The sequence below is a fragment of the Temnothorax americanus genome, unplaced genomic scaffold (assembly GCF_048541705.1).
Source record: "Temnothorax americanus isolate GAGA-0224 unplaced genomic scaffold, ASM4854170v1 Scaffold21, whole genome shotgun sequence".
In the NCBI taxonomy this organism is placed as follows: Eukaryota; Metazoa; Arthropoda; class Insecta; order Hymenoptera; family Formicidae; genus Temnothorax; species Temnothorax americanus.
This window is the reverse complement of record NW_027509349.1, coordinates 1,896,750-1,916,188: the sequence shown is the minus strand read 5'-3', so window position 1 is coordinate 1,916,188 and position 19,439 is coordinate 1,896,750. Positions and strand designations below refer to the sequence as shown.

Sequence of the window (19,439 nt, the reverse complement as noted above, 5' to 3'; positions counted from 1 at the left end):
AATAAAATGGAAAAGGCAATTTTTCACAAAGAAATGACCAGTTTCTTGGAAAAGATATATTAGGACTTAAACCTTTTCAATTAAAGAAAAAAAAAACATTGTGACAGATTTGGGCATGAATAAAATATGTCAATTTGATCGAAAATGTAAAATTGAAAAAATGCTAATAATACTATATAATAAATACAGTGACAAGGATTAAGGACTTTTTTACTTCCTTTTAAAATAGAAAAAAAATTAGTTCTTAGAATTTTAAATGTTGTTAAGAGCAATGTATTCTTTTGGAGCAGTTGACCTTTCTTTGGATATATTATATACTGCATATCATGGAAAACAAAAGGACGACATGCGTAACCGTAACAAAGAACATCCAGCATTACGTATGTACATGTTCTCGGAAATTGGAAAAAGAGAAACGTTTGTGCCATTCGGGGATAATAAGAACACGATTGCGTTGGAGACATGAACAATGGGCGATCGGTAATTAAAATCTATCTGTCGTAATCGCCGCGTAATTAAGCGATTGGACGCGATGGATCGCGGCAACATTACGTGTCCCAAAGAGCGCAAAAATCGCGTTCGTGAAGAAAATCATCCTGCATCAGGAAAGCATTCGTCTGATGTCTGATATCCGATAAAGCGATGCGTTCTCGCGCCGCGGGGAAGAGGAGCGGATGGCGGGAGGGAGAACGAAAATGATATGTGCGACATTTCAAGCGAGCTTACTAATTAAAAGAAACCAGTAATTAATGCTAATTGGATGACGCCTATCCACGACTACGTCCCGCAAAACGCATTCGCGTCTTTTTGCGTCTCGATATTCATCGACAATCGTCAACTGACGAAGCTCGAAGCAATTAGAAACAAAAGGATAGGCTTAGGTGGTAGATAGTATCTACTATTAGATATGGCAATGACATGGTAGAATGGCATTTTTCTAGCTATACAAAATGAGTCAACAAAAACTTTCTACCTCTCAGTTTTTTTTTGTAATCAACTGATTTATGTGAAACTTGCTAAAGAGGAATGTGTAATTGTGAGAAATTCAGCCGGACTACTTCATACTCTTGATTAGGGTAGTTGTCCTTCCAAAAATCTTAAATAACAATAGGAGACAAGATATCTATTGTTTTAAAGGTCTTTTAAACCTTTTTAGAGCCGTATCTTGTCTTTTTTAATGGTTTCTTTTATGAGTTATTGTTTCTCCCAGACAAATTGCATTGAGAGTCTTAGGTATTAAACATTGAAAATTTACAAAAAAATTATTTCACTAAATGTTTGAAATGTTCATCAATCTCTGTACAATAATAAAGTCACTGTCTAATGTTGTTGTAGATATTTTTGCGGAAACATTTCTTATTCTATGGTACTCATCCACCACTTTTAACATAGATCTTTTCTACAGAATCCGACATAGATTTTGCTTTTCAAGTAATTTTTTCAAAGAAAAAAAAAATAAAATAGAGAAAAATCAGATAACGCTGTAAGTCACTTAAATGTGACTATATGACCTTAACGTCAGAAATATTTCAAACTGTCCGTAACAATCTTAAATGCATGGAAACTTTATTATCATATATATAGAGGCTGAAATATAGAGAACATTTAGAAAAGTAAATTTTTCTGTAATTTGTGAGTTTTTAATTTTTAATACTTAAGACTTTCAAATATGATTTCTCGAAAAACATTCGCTTAAATTACAAAAATAATATAGTTATAAGGAAAATTAAAAGGACGCGTCGCTTAAAACGATCACTTGACTCCTACTACCATTCAAGATTTTGAAAAGGATAACTATTTTAATTAAGGAGATTAAACAACACGATTGAATTTATCACAAAAATAAATTTCTCAATAAAATTGACGCGATTCGACATATTTTGCAAAAAACAATTGGCTACAACAAAAAACGAGTTGGAAAGTTTTTGTTCGACCCATTTCTTATATCAGATAATTCATCAAGCATATTGCTAGAAACATAAATTTTTTTATTCCTCCTTCTCTCTCTACAGCAAATTCTTTTATGAATATCTAGGTATTTCATCTTTTCATTTTTTATTTTGTCAACCGAAGAATTATTTAGCACGAGAATTTTAATCAATGTCTTGCTAATATAACGTCAAGTTGATATTTTAAGAAATTCGGACTTAAATATCAATGTGACGAGGGCTGGCGATGATCAATAACAATTTCCGTCGTGCGTGAAAAGGCACGACGATCAATAAACTAGCCAACCGATAAATTAGTCGAGTAATAAGCCTAGCAATAATCGTAAATAATGTATTAAGGAATCTATCTCTATCGCCGGACCATTGTGATCCCGATTAGTACGCGCATGGCATAGGCCTCTTGATTCTTCCCCACATATTTATAGCGTGCATTACCGTGCAGAAGAAAATGGGCTTTCCGCGCTAATAAGATAATCCGGAAAGTGCGGCTTTTGTCACGCATCATCGGGACGCCCTTTGTTTCTCGACAAATCCGCGGCCGTGTTAACAATCGACGATTTACCTCTTTTGTCCCGTATATTATTGATATAAATTTTACGTGACATATCGCGTGATTTTTGTTAAATAAAGAATTAATCATATATGCTGTTGTAAATTTAATTTTCGACGGGCAAATGTGATTTAATTCTCACATTTTCTCGTTATTAGTGTCATAATTGTACTGTTACGTTAATATTAATATCCAAGCGTGAGAAGAGGAAATTACGCATGCGAAAAATCAGGACGAGAGCTCAGGCGTTAGCGTCGCTCCGCAGCAATGAGATATCATCATCGAGGAAGCGGGCCCGACACAGATAACATCAGCGAGAGTAATTCTAATAAGCGTCGCCGCGATGCAGTTATTATTCATCCTCTCGCGTTGTCTCTATTGACCCTCCAAAGTGTCTATCTAATAAAATATATCATTAACCGCGTCATCAATCATCGCCCCACCGTCGGAGACAAAACATACGCTTCTCGCTTCGTCGACCCTCCGCGATCGCTCCTTTCTCCGTTTCCCCCTGTTGCTGCGTCTCTCAACATCAACATCCACTGAGACCGATGGTGGTACGGCATACGTTCGGCGTTTAACGAGCGAGAACGCTTTTTTCTCCCCGCCGGTGCCCCGCGCAGTAAATCAGAGCGCTGATTCGATTTATTTGTTCGATGTTGACGCGCGATGTCGTCGTTGCGGGGAGTCCCCGGAGATACCGGAATGCTATAAAATTACGAGACACTTGTAAGCACGACGTGCCTGCGTGATTTTGCAAAATTAAAGACTTGAATTCTCAAAGACTTTAAGAAAAAGTTCTCCGGTGAAATCAGAATCGGCGCACTTCGGTATTTTCAACAGCGAGGCGATAGTGCCGCTTTGCAATAACAGAAAACCACGAGTAGAGTGTTTCACGATCGACAGCAACCCCCTTCCGCGAGAAAGGGAGCCCTCGCGTTTTTACACGAGGGCAAAGGTCAATGCCTGGCGTGTACTCGACGTCGCGAAACGTAAGAATACGTATATATGGCATAATGCCGAGGTCGAGGCGAGAGAAGAAAGGGGCGAAACTGACGGCCCACTCGAAATCTTGGGTCACATTATGCCGAAGCCGATGTAATCTTGACTCGCGACGAGATTTTTCGAGTGTCCCCAATAGAGGGAGAGAAAAAAAAATGAGAGAAAGGGTGAGAGAGAAAAACGCAAGAAAAGGGGTGGTTAGGCAGCGACATCGACAATGCCAGATGAAAGAAACATTTATGTACGTATCTTTTGAATTTATTTTTTCAATGCCTTACACACAATTAACAGTAAGAAGTTTTATTCTCGTCGCCGACATCGAGGAATTAAAAAAGCGGACGGTGTGCGTTGCGTTCAAAAACATTCCCTGAGATGTATTGTTTGAGAAATTCTATAATTACAAGAGATATGAAGTTTCTTTATCATCGTAGCTTCTTGCGATTTGGCATCAAAGTACCGTCGACCTCTGAGCGACGGCTGTCAAATGTGAGGAATCGACAGATTTGAAGAATTCACAGATTTAATTCTTTATATAATTATTGTCTTTGTCGGAATTTTGAGACTTACATATAATTATATATTTAAATTGAATGATTGTGTTGAGTTAAGATACAGTCCTTAGCGATCTAAATGGCAAGTAAACCATGACTTTTTTGAGTATTCGATGTCACGCGTCGGTCTCAATGACGATCGCGTTGCGCGCGAGCGGATTCCTGAAGAGACGAAGGCAAAAAGCCTCCGCGGGACCATTAAAGGGTTTACATTCACGATCTTCTTTCTGTCGCGCGCGAAGGGTCAAGAGGACGTGGCGGGGATGTTTTCTGGAAGGGAAGTCTCGCGGTACGTCCACGGAGGATCTCATTCCGCGGACTATCCTCCTTCCTTCCCTTATTCCGCCCCCTCGATTCAGACCCCTTCGAGTCTCCTTTAGTGCGGGTTGTGTCGGGACACACGCGTTGGCGACGGAAAGTTACACCCCGCGGCTCGACCGGAACAAAATCTGGCGCATTCATCCGGTTCACTCGGCGAGCAGCAGAATGCAGTGTTCTGCCGCCTGAGAATTGTTTCACGAGTGACTGAGGGATAGCGTTTAGGATTTTTTTAAGTGCACGAGCATCTTGGGATTCCGCGAGGAATAATGCTTGAAGATCGAGAAAAACGGAGATTCTTTTGGAGAATCTCGAGAAGTCGAGAAAAATAGTTTAAATTCTGTGAATTGCAGGATAATAATAGTAATAATTTTGTGGACATCCAGATCTTCGTCGCCACATTCTCGGATTCTCGATCGATTGATCGGAAGTGGATTAAGTACTTGCTGACAAACGCATAATATAATTACAATGGAGTCATTGCAAAATTTATTGAATTTCCAGGCGGGTGACTGGAAATTCTCGTTCGCGAGGAGTCAAGCTCCTCGATGAATGGAGCCTCCGGTATATATAATCGCAGAAGCGGAAAGCTTCTCCCTGAGATATTCGAGCGCGGACAAGAGTCGATGCCGGGGACTTTTGTCGGAAATGGGAAAGGCTTGTTTTTCGAAGTGGCACCGCGAAAGGCTTCTTACGAAAAGCGTCTCTTCGATGACTATTGTCCGTTTCCGACGACTTAATTCTCCCGGCGAGGAACAGTCCGATCCCGGCGCGGCTTATCGTCCTGATGAATGTGGGACCTAAGTGAATTTCTTAATTATTTAGCGCGCCTTCTATAGGGGCACGCACCTTCGCGTGGAGTTTTGGCAGGCATAGAAAAGTCGCCAAGTTCGACGATCACCGCAATTCTGTGTCGCGCAAAATTTATTTCGTCAAAGACATTTGTCCCGATATTCTGAAAGCTTTAGGAGAAACGCTCTATTAGAATTACAAAGAATTAAAGGGTTAAGAAGAAAAGAAGTATCGTAAAACAGCGATTGAAGATTTGGGAAGCTAATCAATGTAGAGAGAAAGTGAAATACGAGACCAAGCTTTTAAATTATTTTGTCTTATTAATTTCTAGAAATAGGGAATATGAATTTTTCAAGCAACTCCATTTGCCACGCGCACGTTTTAATTACATTTTACACGTTATAATTGCATCGTTAGCCTTTTTCCGCGCGATCGGTCGCCATGTATTTATTCGCAGGGGCGGAAAACGCAATACTGTCGCTCTGTGCGCCGAGTTCCTTCGTTTTTCAGTTCGATTTCAAAGGACACGACAAAGGCTTCCGGTTTTCCGGACTTCAGACGCAACCGCAGCATTTCAAACGCACCGAAAGGGGTTCTTGCGCACTCGTATTACTGATGTCGACTCTCTCTCAATCGCTGAAACTAATTTAATTAACTGATCACCGCCGGTGTTCAGGTATTAATACGCGCGCGGAAACCCATCTAGGTTCATTTGAAACGCTCTCAATAAGAGAAATGCGTAGCGCGATCAAAGAGATCAAGACATATATGATACTAATAATACGAGTAGATCGTACACGCGTCATATCTAATTCTAATCCAATACGGATAAGCAGTATGAAGGTGATAAATGTCATTCTATGTCATTTTTGCAAATGCAGTCTGAGTTATACGCGTGGAGCGTATTCGGCAAGCTGTTACGTAATTATTTACCCTTCTCCGCGTATATTATTCGCGTTTAATATATAGTTGTCTTATTCGATTAATTTTATGAATTCTATATAGCTACTTACCGTAAATAGCGTCCGATGTACATACGTGTACGTGTATACGTGGAAATAAACAATTTCGGCACTTTTTGGGCAGATTGATTTGATTTTTTATTGATCATTTTTGACTTGTTGCAAAGATAATATTTAGTTACGTAATTTGTGTAACGTATAATAAAGATGTTACGTCAAAAAAGTTTCCTACGGCGTTGTTTCCTACACAGGAAACTTCAACCATATCGGACATATTTTCAAACAGTAACGACAATGACGCATCAAGAAAGAAGGATGAGCTGTAAGTTTTCCAGGAAAGTTTTTGGCGGTCATATTTTGGCTTTCACAAACGAATCCAAAGGATCAGTCATTGTATAATATATTATACCTATTAAGCGCGTCTTCCATTAAAATATATTTATACCAAAGAGCATATTAATTGTTTTAACTATTGTGCAACACAATGCAGCCGAGTATTTATCGAGCTGCCTGAATGCACAGGCATAAATCTTGAGAAAAAACCTTGGCGAAAGTAAACTGTCTAACTTTCGTGCATTGCGTTTTAAATTGCACTGTAGCAATTGTCAAACTTGAATTTTTTAAATCTAAAATATTTAAAGATAATATTTAATTATACTTATGAGTCGTGACACAACTTTCTGCTAAGTTTTTTGTCATCAACATATATGTATGTGCAGGCAAGTTAAACTCTGAGATAAAATATCGATAAAAATTTATTCAGAGATGAGATATTTCTGAAGTTTACTTTATAAACTCTAAACTGTAACGATAATACCAATCAACATTAATTTTTTAATTGAATAATTTTACTTATTGTTTGATATATGTAGAAAAAGCTTATTATTATTGTTAGGTCCAAATAATACTATTTTTTAACGGAAGATTATTAACGATTAAGATATTGCGCGAGGAAAGGGTTAACATTATAAAACACAGAAATTATTAAATAATTAAATTGGTGATTTTTATTTTTCCTTTAAATGTGATGTAATGAATTTTGTGTATGTGTAGTAAATTATTTTTTAAATGTTTTTTATTAATAAAAAATGATCAAAATTATCGCTTCTAAAATCTGTTGTATAAATATTATTGTTGATTTCTTATCTCACAGATCTCCGTATTTTACACAATATAATCGGCGAAGGTCACGGCAGCAACATTTGTAACTTAATATATTCTCTTTTATTGAGATATTCTGGTTTTAAAAATCGTAAAAAAAAGGAATTTTTTGTAGGTAAACAAAAAAGAAAATAACGTTAAACTTTGCACGTTCTTTTAGCCTTATTTTAAGAATTTATTTTTATATTTTTCAAATAACAAAAATACTCTTTTTTCTATGTTACATTCTATCGTCTGAACCGGAATTAAACCAATATTTCCATTCTAAACAAAATGGTGATCTTTTTATTAAAATTATTATAGTTTTTCTCAAAATTTTGTTAGTATTCGAAAAAAATAAAAAACCAGTATAAAGTTTATTCTATAGTTCAGACGATAGTCACACTTCTCCCGAATAAGAAAATTTTTGGTTTTTACGTTTCAGGTACCTAATAGAAGAGCTAGAATCATTTCGTTGACGATACCGTCGATCATTTACACCTCCTGGTGACTAAGGTATAACACAAAAACTATTTTTGTTATTTAAAACATAAAAATATATTCTTTTAAAATAAGACTAACAAAAAATTCCTTGAAAAATACTTTTTTAAAGACCTTTTAAACCAGAATAGCTCTTTATATAATATTCTCTCTAATAGTCTCTCCATGATTCTCGGCAGTCAAAGTCGGCAATTTTAAACAGATGTCAAAGAAAAGAGAGAGAGAACTTTGGAAGAATAAAGAATAAGTGAGAAATGTTATGCAATTTTCTGAATAGCATATATTGTTCCACTCGTTACGCTTTTTCTTTCTATTTTTCATTGTTCAACCTTTTGAAAAAAAAAAACTTGAAAAGATCAAATGCCATTCCTTGTCCTCACATTGAGTAGAAAAAAGAAAAAGCAAATAATTCTTTATCCGCATAACTGTCCTATGACAACCATGTAACCGTATGTTTGTCCGTGTGATCGATCAACTAATATGACCATTCAGTATAATCTAACGTGAACAAACAAAGGAAATGCGATTTATCTTCTACACATCATCAATTATTATATATATTTATATTCAATTATAATATCTACTAATAGAATAAATATATGTATGTATATATGTACATTTAAACACAATGATTTATATTTATATATTTATACAAATTATATTTACATTTATATATATAATATAAATATTACATACATAAATATATATTAAATGTAAATATATATATTCGTCATATCTGTTGATCAATCATATAATTTTTACTAACAAATGCGAGAATGAAAAATAAGTTATTTTGTACAAATGTGCATGCTACATCATTATGAGGAGGTATAACACGACTAATTTTCAAGATAAAAATAATTTCATGTAAATAAAACGTAAAGTTAGACGATGAAATAAAAAAATAATGAAAATTTAAAAAAATTAAAATATTAATACAACTACAGTGTATTAATATAATAAAATGTATATAGAGACATTTATATAAAAATTATTATATAAAAGAATCATTTTATTTTATGTTATATGTATATTGTATGATGCATACATTATCTTTTCTAAAAGAATTTTTTTTATTTGTGGAAATTACTTTCATTGACGTATCATACTTTAAAAAACTATAAAAAAAGCTAAATCTGAATTAAATTTATCGATCGTTTAATAGTCAATTGCATCGAAGTGCATGCATTAAAAAACCTTGCTCTCTATTGTCTTTCTTTCCCGCCTTTATTCTTGAAATCTAAGAAAAAAAAACTATTTGAGTAAAAAAATTGTAAGCCTTGTTATTTGTGATTTACAACATCTTGGCAGAATGTCCGTCTTACACCTCCTTATAATGCATGTATAATTCATAAATACAATCGCCTTACTACCAAATATATTGCTTATTCCAGGTACATGATAATTCGCGTCATATCTTGTAATTATGGCATTTCCTCATATTTATCGTGAATACGCCGCCTGAAACAGTAAAAGTTAACGCACAGCTTATTATTTCAGTTAAAAATTTCAAATTTTATTCTTATTATAAATTATATAAATTATTGAATTATAAATTAATTAGATGACGTATCTATACATACATGTTGAATATATCAGCACTCGTATAATATTAATTACACATTGTATACTAATAATATTATAAGTATAAAAAAAGTATTTCTTTATCAAAACTGAATAATTTTTGCAGAGAAAATCTGAGGAGGCAATATTAAAAGTTTATACCTATAGGAATATGTTGGTTTGGATTTATAAATATATTTTTATATACATATAAAAATACATATATACGTATGTATATTATACGCATATAAAGATTACAGAAGAGAGTTACTTTTCACAACTAACAATAAGTAAATAGAGGAGATTACACCGTAATTAAAACGTAAATAAAAGAAGAATTAAAAATAAATAAACTTGTAAAGTTTGTGATAGCGAACAAGATCTAAAAATCTTACTCTTAACTGCCAGTCAAATTCTTTATTCGCGCAGCTTAATTCATAAAATTAAATATTGTAATTAATCTATATAGACAACATTATTTTTATTGATATCGTTTTTGTTTTTTTAGTATTTCGCACGTTCGGCTAAAAGTTAGCACCCTTGTTGCTAGGTTAAAAGTGCATCCGCGATTAGATAACATTATTTGGAAACAACCACGGGACATTGCGGGAGGGTTAGGTCGAGGCTATTCATCAGGAACCATACTCTACAATAAAACCCATTGAACAAGACAAAACGAATCCGGGCCTAAATGATTTCATTGTTCTGTCGCATTAATATGCTAATTCAATTATATCCACTTCGTTAACGGCGAGACGGCCTTGCCGACAGATACCCTAAAAACGATCGGTTGAAACTGAATCAGTCGATGCAGGAAACAATTTCTTTTTTTACGAATTGACTAATAATAAATACATTACGTATATTCTTTGTATAGAGATTTGTTTCTTTTTCTTTTTTTTCATTATTTCTTTTTTCCTGGAAAAAATTTTTTCATATATATTTACATAAAATATATCCATATGTTTTCTTTCTCGTAATTTTCCTTTTTATAAAAAAACTGCAAAAGATACTTTTTTAATTATTTGGGATAGAAAAACATATGGACATATTTTATACGTATGTAGTTACATGAACATGAAAAAAATTTTCCTCGATATTCTCTCTTTAATGGAATCTTTGAAATAAATATAGCTTAATAATGAGTGCTTGTCCATACCTGTTTGAAAATTTCGAATTTATATATTCATATCCCTATTCTTATCCTATATAAGTAACCTGCAAAGAATTTTAAATGGAAATATATTATTTCGTTGAAGAAACAGAAAAACAAAGCAAAAAAAAAATGCAGAATTACATTCTTTGGCAAACGGAAATCCAAAAATAATAAGAACTAGAATTAAACGAAATCTTTCCTTCAGTGAGAAGAAAGATTTCGCAATCTTTTCGAACACTTTGGATTGCTCGAGAAATCGTAAATATTCGCATCATTGCTTATTAAATTTTTACCGGATCATATCTCTGAAGCCAATCGGAATCCGTGGGGGTAGCCAGTGGCCTAGTGGATGGCACCGATAACGAAGCAGATTGCGATTCGTTGGTGTCATAATTGTGCGCGACGGTCCCGGTAGATCCGGACGTGGAAGGAAACATCAGCTGAGAGTGGAGACCGTTGGTTCCCAGTGTACCCTGGCTTGTCGGGAAGAACGAGTTCAGGTTCAGGTGATGCTGCGCCAATGTCGTTGGATTACCAACCGTCGGTGGCATCGAATAGAACTGATATAAGCTATTGATGTCCAAAGACGCGTTGTTGTTGCCGTCAGCCGAAACCGTCGACGACGACACCGTGGACGACGCACTTGGGTTCATCGCCTTAAAATGGACGGACCCGTGGTACGGATGGTAGCCCGGACGAGGCATGGCCGAGGGATTGACCATCGACGTAGCGTAGACCGACGACAGCGGGAAACCGGAGCAGTGCCTCGAAGTTATGTACATGGACGGGTCCGCCGAAATTGACATCTTCTTGAGCTTCCTCCGAGGTCGATACTTGTAATTCGGGTGGTCCTTCATGTGCTGATTGCGCAGGCTCTTCGCCTGCTCGACGTAGGGATCTTTATCCTTGACGGGGAGCTCCTTCCACATTACGCCGAGCATCTTCGAGATCTCCGAATTGTGCATCTTCGGGTGCTCCTGAGAGATCTCCTTCCGTTTTTGACGGGACCATACCATGAACGCGTTCATAGGCCTCTTGACGTGTTCCTCGTGTTGCACATGTGTCTGCTGGCCATCTCTCATCGTGTCGTCCGCGGCATCGGATGGTACTTTATTTGGAAATGAATAATACATCGGGTGCAAATGGTGAGGTGAGAACACGTCGAATCCGTAGTTGAAACCTGATGTTTCCGAGTTTGAACTGAAGCACGGATTGTACGGCATTTGCTCACTTGAAATATACTTTGTTATTTTTAATCGCAAATCGTCCTTCATGAATAATTCTTAAACGATTCGTTGAAATGACTGTTTACAAACACACGGCGCGCTACTGATGAATGATACAATCGATCGTGGGCTGTGACAACGTATCGGTATTAATACGATTCACAATTCGGTGAATATTGATGGATATTTCAATTTACGAGCTAGTTTTCATCTGATTTAATTTATTTACAATTCTTCCAACTCACACTCTCGTACTAATTGGCTAATGTTATCTTTTAACTAACAATAAGAGGTTTTCTTGGAACCAGCCAGTGTGTTATTTTTCAAGCCTTGCCTTTACTTAGATTTAAATTGTTTTTAAATAATTACGTATGTAATTTTTCAAGAAACAATCATCACAGATTAGTATCGTCTTATTTTATTTGTTCAATATATATTGCACAAACTTCCACAAAGATGATCTTCAGTTGTGTGATTCTTCTCGGTTTCTTCTTTTTATTCTCTTTCCAACTGGATTTCTCGACTCCGATGGACACAATATCAAGAAAGGATTTCTTCTCTTTGGCTTTTGTTACTATGGTAGTGAACAATATTTTCTCACTTAAAATTATAAAAATCCGATAATAAATTAGATTTTCCTTGACAGACTATTGTGTGTGTGTGTGTGTGTGTGTTCTACCACCAAATCACTGCCCGGCGACTTAAACGCACCACTATCTTTCTACTGTCTGTGCTCCGATATTCGTTTTCATCGCGAGTTTGGTTGACTAAGTGTGTACCAGATGCTGAATTATACTGAGAGCTGCCTAGCGTGCCATACAGCTGACTCATTGTCCCGGCACTGGCGACACTGTCCTTCTCTCTTCCCTCTCCGTCGTGTCCGATGCGAGCCCCACGCGCGATCCACGTTTATGGGCGTAGCTTGGCCGGTCGTGTTCGCAGGTCGACCGGCTGATCCGTCGACCACCCATCGACCGGCCCCTCGTGCACCATTGGTCCTCGGATCCCCGTTTTCGTGTAACTCCGCTGCGCTTCGTCCCACTTCGTCGCCCTCTGTCACCCTACTTTGCAGCTTGCGACGACGGAGCGGAGCGGGCCACTTCGGCGCGATATACCGCGCGGACTGCAATTATTATTATCGATTACCTCGATACGACGAAGTACAAATAGCGCATAGACCGGCCGTTATTGACTGCAGGCTCCGTTCGCGTACCGTCGCGCGACCGCGGGGTTATACGTCGCGCAGTAATTGCAATTAAAAAAAAAAAAAAAGAAAGATCAGGGTAAGGATTTTCGTAATCCTTTCGTCCCTGGGGATATGTAATAGTGCGTATCGTGTAATCTCATTGACAGCAAATTCTTTCTATTTTCATTAACAGTAAAATTGAATCGCATTAGAACCATATCGTTCTCACTTAGACTTCAACTATATGCATAACGATAAGAGCTAAACTGAAAACCAATCGCCAATTTAAAACTATCAGGTCCCTTTAATTGTGACTACATTGCCACCTCTTTTTTGAGTCTTTTAACTTTTGGCTATTTAATGGTGGGATACACTTCGCTTCCCCTCTCTTTTATATATCACGTAGACACGCACGTGGAGGGAGAAGAACTATAGGCGGGATAAAACTGCCAAGGAGCTTCTGTTACTTGCTAGATCGCGTCTTGGAAGAATCGTTTTTTTCGTCAGTAACCTCCGAAAGTTTCTCACGACTGATATACAAGGTGGTACAAGTATATAGCAGTGAAGTAACAGTGAAGATCACTTGATGCTGAAGATATGAAGATACTAAAATAAGGAGAGAAGAGGAAACAACACAAGTTTGCTTAATATAGAAGAACACATACATAATATGTATAATAAAAATTAATATACTGTGTGTTTTATAATTCATACTCGCATCAATTATATACATATAGTATTATTTCTCAATAAAAGAAGTCCTGGATCATTTTTTCCCCGAAGTTTAATTAAGGCAGTATTCTAAACTAAAGTTTATTCAATCAGCGCCGTTCTTTAGACCGATATTCGTGAACCACGTTTCATCTGTATTTTTATACACTACGAAACACGTAGTTCACAGATGTAAGTCCGTTTGATTGAAAAATGATTGGATGGAATTTATTTAAGAATATCTCCTTAGTTAAGCTTCGGAGAAAAGAAAATGATTCAGGACTTTTTGATTTGTTTTGGAATAACGTTATCGTAATTGGTGGGTGCAAATTATAAAATTCTGTGTGTGTAATGTGAATCATTTTAATATTTATTATTCTAATTATTGCAATTGTGTTTTATATTTTAGGAAAAGATATTTAAAATAAAAATTTTAGGCAATATACAATATATATCCATATTTCTTATAATGTGTACTAATCTGCTATTTTCTAATGGTTAAAAATTAATATTGTTAATATTAATTTTAATTTTCTCTGATGAACGGATAAAGAACGAGTTCACGAAGTAGTATGTTAAAGCAATATTTGCACAGTCTCATACATCGGCGAAACGTAAAATGATCGAGTGAGCGTTTGGTGTTGTTTTCTTATCGCGCAACCCCCTTTTACGCCGTCTTTTCGTCGTCGACGAGTAATCAATCGGGAGTCCGTTCTAGAGCGAGTTTCGACCCTATTTAGTTTACGTACACACACACGCGCGCGCATGCACACAGAAAGAGTGAGAAGAAGAGGAGAGGAGAGGAGAGGAGAGGAGGAGAGGAGAGCGACAGCTTCCGTGAAACAATGCCAGGCGAAATCTGACGGTTACCCTCCTATGGGAAATCTGCGGGTACAATGCAAAAAATCCTCTCGACGACAGGGCACTTGGATTAGAATGAAAAGCGGCGAAAGGAGAGAGCGCCCTGCTCCCTTTTCCCAATCTCGTATCGCCCCTCCGTGGTCCTGACCCATCCTCTTCGCCTTTCTGGCTACCGGAGGACATTCAGTGATGCAAACGAATAGATTGCAATAGTTCGCTTCTCTTTCTCTCTTTTTCTCGGTGATATTAGTTGCTTTGTGTGTATTCTTGTATTGCGTGTATTCGTGTATTACAATTGCTTATTCTTCGACGTCTCTTCTCGCCGCCTCCGCGATCAAACACTTTTCTGTTCTCGGGTTATTGTTCGATAGCATATCATCTCAGCAAATCTTAATTGGCGCTTTTACTTAAAATTCTGTTGTCTAATGTTGTATAACATATCTGTTTAATATACATTTTATTAATTGTTTGTAAAAATAAATATGCGTGAATAAGCATACAGAAATTAAACAGGGAGAATAAGAATATAATTATCTTGTTTGTAGACACATATATATAGTCCTGATTCTGTTATTTATTGTTTATATGAGTATGAATAATCTTGCTAACAAATCGGATTAACAAATATATACATCATTAATTGTGTGTGATAAATTCATTTCAGTAGCAGAATCGAATTAAGAGAATAACGACGAATCTACTTTAACAGAGAGCGATGAAATGACGCAAAATTATTTTTTCAAGTGGGGCGGATCCGCTTTTATAAGGTCCACTGTCGCGAAATATTTCCCGAAAACATCCATCACTTCGTCATCGATCTCGGCATCACGATTGGAACACAAAAAAAAATCCGGGAAAGCAAGTCCGTCAGCTAATAATTTATTATCTCGCCGGGGTGCGCCACCCCGAAAAACAAAACCCACCCTCGTCGCGGCGTCGACAAAAGGTGGCGGAAGGAAAAACGAGGAGCGCGTCTCTTCCGTCGCGGAAAAAATCCGGCGACGTGGTCGCCATTCCGTCGGCCTCTCCGCTAATACCTCGTGCGCGCATATTCAAATGCACGTATACGTGTATGTATACGTATATGTATATCCGCCTGTACACACAATCTTGCCCGTATGCAGTCGGGTGCAAATTGGTATTGAAAAATCTCGAAGTCAATTAAAACTCGAGGCACAAAGGATTCGGCGAGACAAAATACCAATTATCTCATGTCCTCGCCGTCGTCCGCCACCCCCCATTCCCCCGTTCCCTTCTTTCCCTGCCCGGTCGACGAACAGGAGGAGGAGGAGAAGGAGGAGGTGGAGAACAGGGAGGAGAGAGGGGGAGGCTCTTTCCCTTGCAAGAACTCAATTCCATTAGGCATTGAAGTGAGTAAAACGAGGATGGGCATCTATATAACGCACTCGCATCTCGCTTATCTACCTAATAAAGGTTTCTCTCGCCCCCTCCCTCTCAACCCCTCAGGCTTCTTCCACTCTTGCGGCACCCCCGCATCAGTATAAAGCGTACCCGTGAGGTGTCTGCGAGACAATCCCTTGGGATGACAATGCTTATCCCACGTATGAATGCTTCCTAGGTAATTTAAGTATAGCCCGCGCCCGATATTGTCCTCCCTTCTCTTCGCGCGTCCCCCCCTCCTTTTCCTCTCGTGGGTCTTCGTTCGTGCCCGTTCATGAAAATTCGTTGTCCTTGCGTTAATGATCGCTCTTAAATTTCATTTTAGATTTAACTCCAAAGGACTCGCAGAGATACAGAACTCGAATATTCCATTTAATAAATATTTAAAGCAGTTGACAATTTTTTGTTATCCATTGATGAGAAAAAATCAGTTACGCAATTCCACGCACATCTAGTATTTGAATTCGCAAAATTATTAAGGATTTGGTTACAAAATTCAGAATTCTAATATTGTTACAATTCCAGAGGCTTTTAATGACTCAGAATAATCCTCGCGACTCTACACGACGAGCGATAAAAATTCGATGATCTCGCTTAGACGGCAATTAAGGTACAGCTAATTAATAATAATCCCGGCGCGACGATGTAACGTCTTTCGCACACAGGCGGAGCGTGTAATTCGGATGCGCGGGGGATTATCCACGCAGCGTTCCCGACATTGATCCTGCAAATTAAGTTGGTTGCTCGACCGACGGGGCGAGATGTCAAACCGGCAGGAACTGCTGGGAGCTTTGTCCTGCGCGCTCGCAGCAGGTGAAGCGCCGCATTTGGCTGATTATGGGCGATCGCGAAGGCGTGTGAGAGCAGACAGATAAAGCTTCGTTCGCAAGTGACTATCGGTGTACAATTACGAGGCGCTAGAGAATTTCAATGTTGCAAGAAATCTGAGGATTATGAGGACTAAACATTTTCGAATATTTAAAAAATAGATCGCCGAAAACTGCGGAAGTCTTTATAGTTCCAAAATTTTCGATAATTCAACTAATTATATCGTTATAACAGTGATATCATCTAATTTATATTCTTTATATTTATTTATGATTTAATAAACTTATATCGCTCTTAGTATTCTAAAAGTATAGAGATAGAAAATACATAACGATAGATTTAAAAAATGTTATATACAGGTAACTCAAATTATGAGCTCTTCGCGCTCGCTTGTTGGGGACGCAGCTTAAGGGGGTGCAAGATGGGGAGAGTAAGGGCACGGGTTCAGGAGAGCCCGTGCGAGATCATGGGTGCGCTACGGAGAGAGAGAGAGAGGAGAGAGAGGTGGAGGGAGAGAGCGGAGGAGAGAAATCCGGATCCATCGCGGTGCCACATCGCCACTCCCGAAGAGCACGCACGAACGCGTTGCGTAATTAGCGACTGCCTCCCCGGTTTTCGTAGGTGGGTGGGTTGTATCCAGCGGCGGAGATCGGACGAAGAGAGAGAGAGAGAGAGAGAGAGAGAGAGAGAGAGAGAGAGAGAGAGAGAGAGAGAGAGAGAGAGAGAGAAGGAGGGAGAAAGGAGGTTGGGAGGGCGGGAGGGTGTAGTACAGCAGAAAGGGTCGACCAAGTGCAACCCTAGAACCCGGTCGTGCGACTTGCGCTGAAATCCGCGCTGCGTGCACATATAGCAAGCACACGTGCACGGGTGCGATCTATACGGGGTGTTTCTTCCGTATAAGAGCCGGACGGAAGTTTTAGAAATCCTTTAGAGGGCGCGTCCGAAAGCGACGTAATGGATTGGACCCTCTTCGAGATTTAGTTTCGCCGGAACGCGGAAACGGTAATTCGGAGTTTTTCGACCTACGCGAGCGCTCGAATCTCTTTTTTCCCTTTCGAAAAAGCCGTCCGAAAAAACGAAGAAAAAAAAGCAGATCTGTTTCAGTTTTTGACGCAACGCCAGTTAGTCGCGTCGCGGCATGGATCGTCTTCGGCGGAGGCCAAACGGGGTGACGTCGTTAACACGTAACGCATATCTATTATCGGCAAATATCGCCCCCGCTAATCCTTAGAAAGGATTCCCGAGATTTCCTTCCGATCTAGTGAGCGCGTGCTGAGTTAAGGATGGATTAGCTGCCGATCTGTTTCTCTGAGGGTGGGGTTTTGGTCGAATTATGCGGCTCGTGGCGTCGACACTAATCCTTTTGAAAACACCCTGTATAAAAGGAGAGGGGGGAAGGAGAGAGAGAGGGGGGGAGGGGAGGGAGTGCGAGCGTCGTCGAGACGCAATTAATGCGGAAACCAGGCGCGGACGTAGAGGGAGTTTCGAGAAGGGCATCGCTATGTCGTGAGACGTAATGACTAATTGAGATCGGAAAGAGAAGGGCGAGCGAGAGAGAAAGGGGAGAAGGGGGTGGGTTGCTAGAATAGAAGGGGGTTAATACGAGCTGCGTGGTCATGGTAAAACGCACGTTTTCTCTCTCTCTCTCTCTCTCTCTCTCTCTCTTTCTCTTTCTCTCTCTCGCTTGCTTCCTCTTTCCAGCGGGCTTTGTACTACCCTCTTTCCAACGTTCTAGGACCTGTGACGGATGTAAAGGATCACTCGCTTGCAGGCGCACCAATGGAATTATGGATTCCTTTTCTGTCGAGGCCTTCGGATTCTGCACGATTTTCCGTATAATCGATCGGGAGTGAGATTGTGCTCGCGAGGCGCACGAATCGCGGGGATTTACAGATGTGTTTTGATATCCTATATGTCCTACGTGTATCATACGAAAGCGTTTCCAGTTTCCAGAAAATACGTTACACTGTGTTGAACGAGGAAGAAACTCGTTCTTTTTTTTTTTCCTAAACGAGTGAACGTCATGACGAATCGAATTGATCGATAGCGCGGTCTATTACGTGAGTCTTTCCTCTTCTCCCCCGCATAAATTTTGATTTGCATTTGAGATAAGATTGAGAATTAGGTCTTTAATTAAATTACAGATTGAATAATGCTAAGTAATTTTGTAATTTCCAATACGCAATATGTTTGCGTATTTTTTTACACATTCGTAACGTGAAAATTCTATCATAATGAAGAACGAGAGAGGTACATGAAATATTTCTCCCAGTCTTTGCCTGGTATGCAGAATTCGTTGTGCATGCAATTTAATCTAACAATAATAAATGCGTCACTTTGCGCAAACGAGCGAGCCATTGGGATTCGCGGTTTTCGCATATCGATCGCGTTTCGCGCTCGTTGTTTTCCGACGACGAAGAACGGGTTGACGCAAGACGAATCCGCCCCGGGAACCACCAAACCCCTCCGCCCCTCCCTTTCGGCGACGAATTGTCGTCATCGTCGTCGTTTCCAGCGAGTGTCTCCATTCCGCGCCGGGCTCGTCAGAACATTAAGATAATTACTTTCCAGCGGCGGGATGCGGCACCATTGTCGTGTTACCGCGTCGAGAATGGCATTACACCATTGTGACGAAGAAAGCTCGCGCGGGTTCGCTCGCGCCCGCTCCGAACCCGCGCGAGATGATGTTGCGAGCGCGCCATTCTGTACAACTCGTGTCGCGATGCGCGGCGTTAGCGGGGG

General features: G+C 39.0%; 1 protein-coding gene and 1 long non-coding RNA gene across 3 annotated transcripts in view; one reads left to right on the top strand and one right to left on the bottom strand.

The window, feature by feature from the left end:
• LOC143897719 (uncharacterized) overlaps positions 1-7,909 on the top strand; it is a 140,507-nt gene extending 132,598 nt beyond the window's left edge. The window contains exon 4 of the long non-coding RNA XR_013256981.1: positions 7,710-7,909. This is a non-coding gene — a long non-coding RNA (uncharacterized LOC143897719). The remainder of the gene's footprint in view (positions 1-7,709) is intronic.
• LOC143897718 (uncharacterized) lies at positions 7,895-13,172 on the bottom strand. 2 transcript variants are annotated; one of them, XM_077406567.1, is made up of 3 exons: positions 10,778-13,172; positions 10,488-10,546; positions 7,895-9,226 (listed from the first exon to the last, which is right to left on the bottom strand). In XM_077406567.1, exons 1-2 carry the CDS (start codon positions 11,756-11,758, stop codon positions 10,529-10,531), a joined length of 999 nt encoding a protein of 332 aa, XP_077262693.1. In that variant the 5' UTR covers positions 11,759-13,172; the 3' UTR covers positions 7,895-9,226; positions 10,488-10,528. The 2 variants fall into 2 exon arrangements, with proteins under 2 accessions (XP_077262693.1, XP_077262692.1); XM_077406566.1 differs by lacking the exon at positions 10,488-10,546 and having other exon boundaries at positions 10,778-12,778.
• Between the last annotated feature and the right edge of the window lie 6,267 nt (positions 13,173-19,439).

Bases quoted from the DNA above. Each gene is read 5' to 3' on its own strand.
- LOC143897718 (XM_077406567.1), bottom strand. From the start codon at position 11,758: ATGAAGGACGATTTGCGATTAAAAATAACAAAGTATATTTCAAGTGAG.